This window comes from Carassius gibelio, chromosome A10 (genome assembly GCF_023724105.1).
Source record: "Carassius gibelio isolate Cgi1373 ecotype wild population from Czech Republic chromosome A10, carGib1.2-hapl.c, whole genome shotgun sequence".
NCBI lineage: Eukaryota > Metazoa > Chordata > Actinopteri > Cypriniformes > Cyprinidae > Carassius > Carassius gibelio.
In genome coordinates this window covers 1097729-1110813 of record NC_068380.1, presented here as the reverse complement: position 1 = coordinate 1110813, position 13085 = coordinate 1097729, and the positions used below count along the sequence as shown (strand labels likewise).

At 32.6% G+C, this 13085-nt stretch overlaps 1 protein-coding gene across 3 annotated transcripts in view; it reads left to right on the top strand.

Moving 5' to 3' along the window:
• The window catches only part of ssbp2b (single stranded DNA binding protein 2b), a 61870-nt gene that overhangs the window by 36558 nt on the left and 12227 nt on the right, over positions 1–13085 (top strand). For all 3 annotated transcript variants that reach the window (XM_052607375.1, XM_052607376.1, XM_052607377.1), the window contains exon 5: positions 9606–9695. In XM_052607375.1, the coding sequence (XP_052463335.1) occupies positions 9606–9695 (90 nt within the window). The remainder of the gene's footprint in view (positions 1–9605; positions 9696–13085) is intronic.

Sequence of the window (13085 nt, the reverse complement as noted above, 5' to 3'; positions counted from 1 at the left end):
ATCTGAGAAATATTGAAACTCAAGAGGGTTTTTGAAAATACCTGAATAGTAAATGTTAAGAATTGATACAAAAATAAAATATGCATTCAAAAATAATTTTGTAAAGATAGATTGCTTTACAAGACCAGTTTGAAACTATAATTCGCAATTGCTGAAAATCATACAACTATACTTATAAAGAAATAAATTATTTTTTTTTTCTAAATAAATAAATAAATTAACAATAAACGCTTTTGCAGGAAGATAATGGAATTCATGGCAAAATATGGTAATTTACAAAATGGCAAAAAAAAAAATTCTTAACGTTCTTTACTGATGCTCAGGGCACGAATTGAGGGGGGATGCAGGGAAATGGCATCTGGGGAAGTGCAGTGTGGTAACCATTAGCCCCTTCATCCCATCCCGGGACCCCATGCTGGTGACCCAGACTGTCTGCTATCTCATTTAAGAGCCTTGATTTGAGGATTGCAGAATTCTTAACATTCTTTGCTGATGCTCAGGGCTCGATTTGAGGGGGGATGCAGGGAAATGGCATCCACTTTGTTGATAAAAATGGCAAAAAGCATCCACTGTAAAACCACCATCCCACCCTACCATCCCCTTTAGTTTAATAATGTTGTGTAAAGCATATCATGCAAAAGAAACCTAACATGTGCTCCCTGGGAATCGAACCCACAACCTTGCGCTGCTAACGCAATGCTCCACCACTGAGCCGCAGGAACATTTAATCGCATGTTTATCCACATATTTGATCGTAATTAATTGCATGATTGTCATAAGTTAACACGTGATTAATCGTAACTTAGTCACACATTTTTACCTGTGCTAAATGTACCTTAAATTAATACTTTTAACATGAACATGTACAAATATTTAAATTAAATTAATGTGTTTAGCAGACGCTTTTATCCAAAGCAACTTACAGTGCATTCAGGCTATCAATTTTTACCTATCTATGTTCCCGGGGAATCGAACTCACAACCTTGCGCTTGTTCAACAAGATCATTGCCTTTTGAAAATAAATCGTCACATTAAGCCATATCGCAATTCTTGTCTTTCCATTCCCAAATTTAAGACCTCTTGAAATCATAATTAAGGCTTTCTTATACAATTTAAGGCTTTTTATGGCGTTAAATATAATACAATTCAACCTAGTATGTGAGCCTGTTCTAGCACACCCCCAAACAAAATCAAGACTTTCTAAAAGAGCATAATAGGACCCCTTTAAAAAGTTTAAAAAGTTGGCAAGCAAAATTCACTATCATATGTCACAGAAAAACAAGACTTTTACTTTGCAAAGCATAAAAATGCATTTAAATGATACAATAATAATAATTATAATATAGATAAAGTGCTGGAACAATAAGGCAAGTGACATTATTGAGCTCTGAATATATTAATGTTGTTATGTTATGTTATGTTTTTTTGTTGTTGTTTTTTTACCTCTATCTTTACCTTTATCTCTATGTGAATATGAGCTTAGGTGAACTTTATACATTCAGCTGAATGAATCTTAGAGCAGATACAGTGTCAACAGAGAACAGTAGGAGGAGTTCTCTCAGTAATCGCATCTTTATTCCGATCTGAGCCGTTAATCGCCACTGCAAAGGCATCGCAGAGTGTTGACAAATGTGCGTCAAGCGCTCCTGCCAAAACAAAGACGGAACAGACTTCAGGCCAGCAGTATTGTCAGCTTCCCAGGAGAAATTTCCAGTCCAAATGTTTGTCCATTCATACAGCAGAGCTGGCACCGAAGCTGGCCGCCAGAACGGGATCCTCATTACCATTCCCTGTTGCGGATTTGCCTTCTGGGGAAGTGCAGTGTGGTAACCATTAGCCCCTCCATCCCATCCCGGGACCCCATGCTGGTGACCCAGACTGTGTGCTATCCCATTTAAGAGGCTTGGTTTGAGGATTGCAGAGTAGACCCCAAAATGAGCCCAGGTGCATCATGGGCGGTATTTGTGTTCTTTCTTCATGTTAGTCACTTCTACAAGCAACTCAGTAGCTAATATATTGTGATTTGCCGTTTTATGTGGTAACAGATGGATGTTCATAGCAGACTGCGTCCAATGTTCTCAAATTACTAAATGGGAACAGTAATGAGAGGGAAAGTGTTTTTAATTAATTACTTTATATCCAAATTTCTTGGCTGGATTTTCCTGAATCGCCACTCTTTGACTGTTTCCATAACATTTGTTATTTTGCTTTTCTCACACAATATTACAGTATTACAATATTATCACTATCTTAAATAGTGATGCTACCACTATATTTTTCAGAAGCGAGACCTCAGCTCATTTTGCTAGCATATACAACTCAATTTTCTAGAAAACACAGTGTCACAAAATACTACTTTGCTTTTTTCATGTCACATTCTTCCTAAGATTAATTTTAGTGAATCAAATTGTTCTGATGGTTTATTTCAATGAACTAGTTCCAGAAAAAGTAATTGATTTGTTTGAGTCCTTGCTCATAAGTCACTTTCACTTTCTGTTTTATTGAAATACTTAGTTTAAAAGTCGCTGATTAAATTTAGCAAAAATTATTTAAGTGAAATATTTACATTATATTGCATTATAAATATTTTCTCTATTTTCTCTTTTTTAGATTTATCTGTGGTGCTTTTGTTTTTTAATTACGAAAATATTTATAAGTATTTATTGAAATATTTAGCTAAAAGTTATTTAGATTTAGCTTAGTTTTTTTTTTTTTAAATGATTGTTACTTAAATATTTACGTAATATTAAATATGCATTTATCTTTATTATTGCTTCGATTGCTAAAATAAATAATGTTTTCTTGTTTCCCTCTGTTTTAGATTGTTTTTATTTTTTTTTTATTTTTTTTTATTTATACATTTTTCTACAAAATATTTCTAAATATGTATTTATCTAGATTTTAGTAGCTGTGTCCCTGCACAGAAGTCTTTTCTTTTTTTTATTGAAATATTTTGTTCAGATTTAGCTCAGGTTATTTAAATGCTGTATTATTTAAATTAAACTGATATTTATATTTAATGTATATTTATCTTGATTTAGACAAATGATTGCTGTCAACATTTTTTTTTATGTCACATTAATAGTACTCCGATTGCGAAAATAGTAACAGAATTTTTTTTTCCTTTTTTTAGATTTATTTTTGCCGTTTTGTCTTTAATTTATTCAGCTAACTTTTTAGTAGCTTGTTTTGTAGTTAGCTACTTCTTTTTTAGTTGTTTGTTGTATTGTGAATTTATTAATAAAACAAAAAAAATTGTATTGTTGTAATTGTAAAATTGTAATTTGGGTACAGTGCCCAGTGTTGACAAACATTATAGGTCATTTTTGCTTTTAGGGATATTTCTCAGAAATGTTGATGGCAGCTGCTTGTTTGGGGAATACTGTAAACATTACTAAAACGCATCTGATTTAACTTTATTCTCTGTTTGACAAGAGTTTTTGTTGAACATATTCTAATGTCGTACTCGGGGACTGATAATGCTGCTATTGTGCATCAAAACAATTCTGCTGAAGAATCACGAATGTTGAGACCCATTAACCTTTTTTCCACTCAGAGGGTGAATTTGTTCTGTTGTGATTGCTTGTGTGAAAGGTTGACACACTGTTGTTTGGCCTCTACTGTATATCAAGGCTGGATAAAGCTTCATTAAAGCAGGATACTGAATCGATCTTCTGTTGTAACACCGTCTGTAAGAAGGTATTTGTAGGTAGAAGACACTCAGTTTTTGTGATCTATTGCTACCTTCATGTCCTCTTGGGAAGATTCTGCTTGTGAGTTGTATTTAGTGATTTTTGTTGCATCACGTATTATCCTTTCTCCAGGCAAAGACTGGAAGCATTAAAATTGAGTTATTGAACATTATTGTATATGAAAATGTACATTTGGCGAAATTAGATTCTGTGATGGCACAACAATACTTTACAAAGCTTTTCTGGTCAATTCTGGTTAAAAGCTTTTTTAGTTATTTTATAAGCGCAGTATACATTGTGGCCATGTAAAGGTCAAAATCACAAGAAATGCCATGATCACTAGAAACTGTGCACAGACTCTTATATCTCTTGAATATAAAACTATATTTACTATTAATATAATAATGTTTTCCGAGATGGTTTAGTTCAGGGGTTTTCAAACTTGGATCCATGCAAAAAAAAGAAGGGGGAAATAATAATAATTTGTCAATAATTTATGTAATAATTTAATAATAATAACAGCAACTGAATTATTATTTTTATTAAGAACTTAATAAAACATATCATTAAATAATGTAATAATAGATTGTTATTATAATACACTTATCTTAATTAAATTATTAATTCAGTTCTTATTATTGATATTACATTATTTAATGATACATTGGTTTTAATTAAAGTCATAATACTTAAATTTATAATAATAAAAAAATTATAATAATAATAGCAATAATAATAAACAATTTAGTACATTATTTTAATTATTTTGTTAATAAATTTGTATCATTATTATTTCCTGTTTTAGTGAATCCACCTTGTAATATTTACAAATTATTTGCAACATTTGAATTATAAAATGACAAAACATACTATGATACTAGAACAATATTATGATTCTAAGATTTAGATTTATCTTTGGTGCTTTTGTGTTTTTAATTATGAAAATATTTATTTAAATATTTAGTTAAAAGTTATTTAGATTTAGCTAAACATTTTTAAATATATTATTTAAATTAAATATTTACATTATATTAATCTGACACAGAAATCTAAAAAAGGATAAACGCACACTAAATATAATTTCAGTTGCTGAAATAAATAGGGTTTTCTTTTTTCCCTCTGTTTTAGATTACTTTTTTGTGTCTTTTGTATAATACATTTATTTTAACTAAATTATTAATTCAATTATTATTAGTAGTATTACATTATTTAATGATACATTGGTTTTAATTTTTAAATGATACTTTAATAATAATAATAATAATAATGTACTAAATAATTGATTTAATTATTATTTTAAATTATTTTGTTAATAATTTTTTATCATTATTATTCCCTGTTTTAGTGAATCCACCTTATAATATTTACAAATATTTTATATCATTAGAATTATAAAATTACAAAAGATACTATGATATTAGAACAATATTATGATTCTATAATAATACTACTATTTTCAGAATGTAAATGTGTAAAGGATCTTAATGTTGTTAATACTAATAATACAAATAATAATAATGCCATTATTAGTAATATTACATTACTTAAAAATATGTTTATTTCAGTTAATTAGTTTTTATAACAAACGAGTAACTCCAGAGTCACTGATATTGTTATTATATAGTGGGCTGTCTGTTAGAAGTCCAGCGCTCTCCAGTCACTCATTCCTGCTCGCTGTCACAGGTCATTGATCTCATGAATCAGTGTTAATCAGGAACACGCTCTGTAAGCACCAGGAATCAAGTGGGCAGCACAGGTGGAGGGAGTCCCGCAGAAGCCTGTTGAGTTGTCAGAAGTCCTTTAATTAACATTAGCAGACTGGACACAGGAGGACGGACCTGTCAGGTGATGGCAAGGGTCTGGCACACGGGGACAAGCTCAAACGATTTACCCAGAACTTTTCTGCTTAACAGCATTTACCAACGTGCTCTGTGCTGCTGTTGAATGGTTTTAGAGCAAAACCTGTGCTTAAATAGCCGTTACGCTATACCCTGCCTGCTCAATATGCGACAAGCCACGCTGTTTTAATCCTTTTCCCTCTTCTCTTACATAAACTCCCAGCAGGATGTGCGTTTTATCAGTTCCCTCACAATTCCAAGAATGGCATTATTACACTCGGCGCTTCAAGCTTTCTGTCACATGAACGTAAAGCTCCCAGGTCCATTACACTCAACTGAAACGGCCGCTTCAGAACCGAATTAAACCCCAGGTGCCACCGAGCCAAACGGTAACTGTAGTCACTGAAAAGTAACCGCTGAATATTTAATAATACAAATGCCTTTGCCAAAAGGTGGTAGGTTTACAATCGGTGGGGCATGTGTTATTTCCACCCAAGCTTCGTCTTAAGTTCTTGTTTACTGCTGTTTACATCGATTGTTTGTGAGGGTTATATTTTTAAGAAGTCATTTTAATGTGTATGCTTAATTCTAATGGAAAAGTTCCCCTGAAAATGAATGAATAATAATTGTTCCATTATTTACTATCTATCTCTTTAAATAAAATAGTTAGTCAATTAAATATAGATAGATAGATATACTGTAGATAGAGAGACACACACACACACACACACATTTTTTATATTAATATTAGTAATATTACTAATATATATGTGTATGTAACTATAATTATATTAATAATGATATTGTATATTAATAATTATAATAATGTGTATATTCATATTATTTATTGCTTGAACAGTACATATAATGTTTCGTTTTTTATGAAAATGTAGTACACAAAAATATTGCTATTTATAATTTATTTAAATTGTGTATATATATATATATATATATATATATATATATATATGTGTGGGTGTGTGTGTGTGTGTGTGTGTTTGTTTCACCATGTATATTTTATGATTGGGTTTTATCTAAAAAGATATTTTACAATTTATATATAGATATATTTAATTAATTGCAAATAATTTATTTAATTTATTTATTTTTATTAATACATTTCATCCTGACAGAGTCTTCCAATTTAGGTTATTTTGCCAAAATATATTTTTCCAAGTGTGTTTTTGGGTGAACAATCCCTTTAATTGTGCAACGAGAGCATCAGTGAATCTCTAGGTTTTCAACTCATTTTCGTCACATCTTGTACACAGCGTTTAGTATTCAGTTGTATTACAAACACCCGCTGCAAATCAACATCAACCAAAAGCTTAAACACATCACCATTAACACTTCTAACAGCTCGCTTTTAAGACAGTCGGACATCTTTGCTTATTACATTAGAGCCAGTTTGGTTTCCCCTGATTGGGATGCATGCCAAATGAAAGTTACTCTAATCAGAGGCCAGATTTTATTGCAGTGCCCTCGGCAGCGAGGGTTTTATGACTGACTGTGGACCCTGAAGAGCCGAGGGACGTTAGTTTATCTTTGTTGGTAGTTTTGATAGAGTGCTTGCTCAGCACGGAGGGCATTAGGCTCATTATTGTGCCGCTGCTATCAGGAGATGAGACTTCAGCATTACTGCAGGAAAACACAATATTCAGCCCCTCACAGCGGGATCTTATTTACCTCCACAAAAGATGGCTTCGGCGTCAATAAAATGCCATGGACGTTTGCACGACTCTCTCAGTTGGGATTTTTATGTCGTCTTGTTGATGTAGATGAACTGTAGCTAAAAGTTCAGTAGCTGTTTTCATCGTCTAGCATTAGAAAACGCTCCAAGTCGTGTATTTCTCCACCTTCAGTTTGCCAGCAACTTCTTTGTTATTACTGGGCGGATGTGAGTGCATTTCCCCTGCTCATTTCCTTGTGTGCCGAGGGTAATCAGACTGTTGTGTCTAAGTGTGTGTGTGTGTCTCTCTTTGCATGTCAGTAAAGCTCCACACACACACACACACACACACACACACAGTCTGTAGTCATTGCGGGCGGCACAGTTTGTCTTGGTGCTGCGGCTATGTTGGTGTGCCAATCCGGCCTGGAGCCCAAGTGCTAGATAAAACATTCAGTCCCAGCCGGTTTGTCACTTGATGGCTGTTGTTGGATGGCAAAACAAAGATTTTCGTCATTACTGTACATCTCATCTAGTCCTCATGTACAGTGTTAACTGTAACTAAAAGCAGCAACTCTACGAACGTAACTAACTTTTTCAGTAGCGTGACTGCGGCTCATGTGTTTACAAAACAATGGAGCTTTTCTAGTACTTTTTCCAGTGAGAACTGCTTAAAAAAGTATTCTGTTTTGTAGCAAAATATTTAGTAAAATGCCGCTGTTCATCACTGTGTTTAACTCTGTTATATAAATCAATGTGTTTTAGCTGATATTTTTATTACATTCATCATATTTATTTATAGGTTTCATAAGTATATAACATTTTCATAAATATAATTGTAATAATAATAATAAAATATATAAAAAATGATAGATAGATAGATAGAGATTGATAGAAGGTTTTAAATAAATATATAAATACATTTTAATGAAGTGGGCAAATAATACAAATCATATTTTTGTAATGATATTTAAATAATATATACATTATGTGTGTTATGATTTTTCATTAATTATAAATAATAATAATGTTAATAATAATGTATACACTATGTATTGTAATTTATAATATATATATATATATATATATATATATATACAATTTTTGTTTTAGAGGTTTTGAGTAAATAAATAAATATTATTTTTGTAATCATTTTTAAATAACATAAATTTAGTGTGCACCCACATTATTTGCATTATTGTGATTTATTCATTGTTAAATATAAATAACATTTATATAATAATGTTTAACATAATTATTTATTTATATTTAGATGTGTATGTAAGGTAAATATATCGAAGTAATTTTAATAAATACAATTTACATATGTATATATAATATTATATTTATTACTATTGCTATTGCTGATATTATTGATAATACTATCATTAATAACAATTTATTTTTTAAGAAGAAGAGGAAAATGAAAATACATCAGAAAATGTACTAATAAATAATATTTGATTGATTAGATTGACTACACCAGAAGAAGACCTTAAGGTCAATATGATGACCCATCATCCATCCTCGTCTGCAGACTGACCCATTCTCTTGTGCTTTACTGAGTCTAACACATTAGCATCCTCAGACACAGTAATCCTGTCTTATTTCATGTGTCTTTGGCCTGCCATCTGACCTCTACCATCCCTGCCTGACGCTTGAAATTTTCAGAGGCGGCTGAATGTGTTTTCAGACAGAAAGCCAATTCTTCTGGTGGTTAGCAGCTGTTGACACTATCCATGTGTCTGTCTAAGGGCCGTTCACATATCGCGTCTTTTGCGCGCGCAAGTTCGTTATTTCCAATGTAGGCGCGCGGCATGCGCGCTCATAATGGAAACGACGCAGTCGCGACGCGCCCGTTTTTTCCAGGCGCGTCCGCACCGCATCGAGTTAAAAACATTTCAACTTTGCAGAATGCCGCTAGCGCACCGCGGGTCATGTGACAAGAACTAACCAATCAGCTTCATCCTTTTCCCTAACAACGTTGAAAACTCAACCAAGATGAAGGAACAGCTGTTCATAGCTGTATATGTATTGCTATTTTGAAATAAATTTAGTAGCAGAGCTACCGCGAGCGATTTTTAGTGTTGCAAATCCATTTATCCTTTGCTGAAATGTACGCGTCTTCATGGAGAGAGCAGGTCATGGTTGCTTAGCAAAGGCAGACGCCTCAGGAGCGCTTCTGCCCGAGTGCTTTGGAAAGAAGGAAAAACGCGTTTTTAGCACGATATGTGAACGGCCCCTAAGACATGTAGATTTAGCCTTTCAGTCACTGTGTGTTTATGGGTGTGTGTGTGTGTGTTTGTCCTTGAGTGGTGAATGACCATCACAGTACAGTGTTTGGGGAAGCGCTGGTAGCTGTATATGTGTGTTTCACTGGAATTGTGTGTGTGTTTGTGATTGCAGAGTGCAGCAGCAGCTCCGAGTCCTGTCCTTGGAAACATGCCCCCAGGAGAGGGGATGCCGGTCGGCCCCGTTCCTCCGGGCTTCTTTCAGGTACACACACATGCATATGCTGCATAGCCAATATATTAAGTAAAAAAAAAAAATACTATCAGACTGCTTACTGTGTACTACTGCATACTTTTTACAATGGATGGTCGAGTTGACTGCACTGAATTGTGGGAATATGCTTCCATTAAGTCTTCGAGGTAGTATACTGCAAAATTGCTCACAGATAATGTGTGTGTAAGTGAGTGAAACAATCATATTTCTCTAATACTATTCGAATAATTCTATAGAAATTGTATAAATTATATATATTTTATATAATTTATATATATATATATTTTTTTTTTGCATGGGAGTTGAATTGCACAGGTTCAGAGTGACTTAAAATAACTTATGTGTGCAAACTCACGTCACATCTCTTCAGTCAACTCTTCTTCGCTTAGACCTTTGATTTTAACTAGATCTAGTCCATCTTGATCTTTCACTGGATTTTAGGGCTAAGGTGTCTTTGAATCCTATTAATTCTGTCTCCGTGAGCCATAACAAAGTATTAAAATTCCTCAAACATTAACAAAGGCAGAGACGAAAGAACACGCACCTGTGGCTTATTTCTGAACGGCTGAACAGTTTTGCTTACTGTGTGATTGTAAAATCCACTTCAGACAAAGTGACTGTGGTCTGGATACTTAAAAGAAAAGTTTTCTCTTTCACAAGCATGACCTTTGACCTTAGTGACTCCCAAATAAAGGTTGGCATGTTTTCATTTTGATCTGGTGTGGCTGTTTTGGTCTCGAATCACCGGTTTGAAGGAAAGATGTGCAGATGCGATGTGACCCAGATGCATAGAAAAGTCATTATCAAAAAAGAACAGAAACATCCTCTAGTATGTATGTTTGTTTAACTCAACACCTGTGAGGCATTGCTTAAGAAAAAGAGTTGAAAAAAGTGGCAGATGGGCCCTGTCAGCTTAAAGAGCGCTCATGAATCAGCCGTCTTTGTGCGTAACCTCGCTATCCTAAGGAGCTGTGGTATTCGATGCCCAGTGTGTTGTAATTGGTTTGATTAAGAGCGACAGGATTCCAGCAGCCTGACAGACTGAAACAGATCTCCAAGCTTGGGGTGGGGGGTGCAGGAATCCCCTGCAGATCGCTAATGGTGCTCGTCTAATAGAACGATAAGATAAGAAGATCAAATCATCTTTCTTAAGTGGCTCAACAAAAGCTCATCTGCCTCCTGCGGTTTCTGACGGGAACAGTCTGACTTGGTTATCAACATTTGAATTTGTTGCGTGTATACAGTCGAAGGGTTAACTAAAACTACAGCAAAAAAGAGAATTCATTATTAAATATAATAAATATATAATAAAATAAACATTAACTGAAATAAAATATTTAAAAACTTAAAACGTATTTTATTTCAGATAGAGGCCAGGCCAATTACATACATTTCTGTATAATTCCTTTGTATTATTTGTAACAAATTATTGGATAATTTTTATGTTTTATTTAGGAAACCAATGAAATGCAAAAAAAAAAAATTTTGAAAAATTGTAAAGAAAGTTTTGATTTTGCATGGTTGTTATTGTTAACTAAAATAAAAAATAAAAACTATAAAAATTAAAATTAACTGAAATAAAGGTTTTCTATTTGTTTTATTTCAGCTAGTTGCAAGACAAAAATGTATGTATATATATATATATATATATATATATATATATATATATATATATAAACATTTGATTTTGCTTTGTGTTCACAGTTACAAGATTGTTGCTGGGTTATTGTTAACTAAATAAATAAAAATGTTATTTAAAAAAAATGTTAACTGCAATAAAATAAAATATATAAACAAATGTATTTATTTTATTTAAGCTAGTTGCTAATCAAATTGCATTTACATTAATTTTATGTATAATTATTTTTCATATTATTTGCATCAAATTCTTGCAAAAAAAAATTGTTTAAGAATGTTGAAAAATGTAAAACACTGTGTACACCATTGCACAATTGTATCAGGGTTATTATAGTTTAAACTAAGAAAAAAAAAAAAAACTTTTGTTGCTTAAAAGTTAACTGAAATAAATGACTGGGCAATTCAACGCGTCATTATTATATTAACACATTAATTGCCAACAATTATTTTACCGCGCGTTAACGCAGTGTTTTATTATTATGAAGGGCTCCCAATAATTATTATAATTATGTTTTGATTATTATTTATCAAACATCTTCCAAATTAGTTTTTTAAAATTTAACAAAAAAATGTCACAGGTTTATTATTATTATCTAAATTTAAAACAAAAACCAAAAAAAATCTATTTTTTAGTTTAAGTACTAAAATAAATTAACTCAATTATTTAAAAAAAAGTATACTAATAAAAACAATGAATACTATATAGGCATATTTAAAAAATGAAACAAATAAAAAAAGTATTGACTATTAAGTATTGAAAATATAAATATATAAAAAAAAAACTATAATAGTATAATCAGTGATACTAATATAACAATATATATTGTATATTATGGGAATAGTTCACCCCAAAATGGAATTTTTTTTGTCATTTACACTGTTTGACTTTCTTTCTTCTGTGGAACACAAATGAAGATCTATTGCAGAACATCCAGACTGAGTGCTCTTATCCATAATGGAGGTTATCAAGCTCCAAAAAAATAAAAATAAAAAGTTCAACAGAAGAAAGAAAATCATATGGGTTTGGTACAACATAAGGGTGAGTTAATGATGACAGAATCCTCATTTCTTCTTTTCTTTTTTTGGTGAACTAACCATTAAATGGACATAGGCCATGCTTTAGCGGAGTGCTGTAGTGTTTCAGATGAGCTTCAGGCCAGCGGGAGGGCTCTGGGACCACACATGCGCAGAACAAGCTGGAGGATGTTGAAGTCAGGATGATTCCGGTGGAGCGAGAGCAGAAGAGCAGCAGTTGCATTATTAAAGGCACTGCATCCGCATTCCACTCCACTCCAGTATCTCCTCTTTAACTTTCTCTACACTCCCACTCTCTCCTCTCTAAGAACACTGAGGTGTATCATTTCTCACTCAAAGATTCTATTGTCCCCCGAGACGTTCTGTGCTGCCCTTTAAATGTGTTCTCAAAGCAACACCTAATTCCCAGCTGACCCTCGCCCTCCAGTGCCCTGTCACTGATGGCATGACCTAATGTAACTTTTCACTTGCCAACAGTATGTATTAAGTATTAAAGATGGAATAATTTTTATATAGCATTTATATATATATATATATATATATATATATATATATATATATATATATATATATATATAGTGCAATAGTTAAGCAAAGTCAAGCCACGGATGCTATATTTGTGTTAACATCATTGTAGCTCGGCAGTACTGATTAGATATAGTTTGCATCAAATAGCGGTGTAGCGTGGTAAAATATTAGGCTTTATTT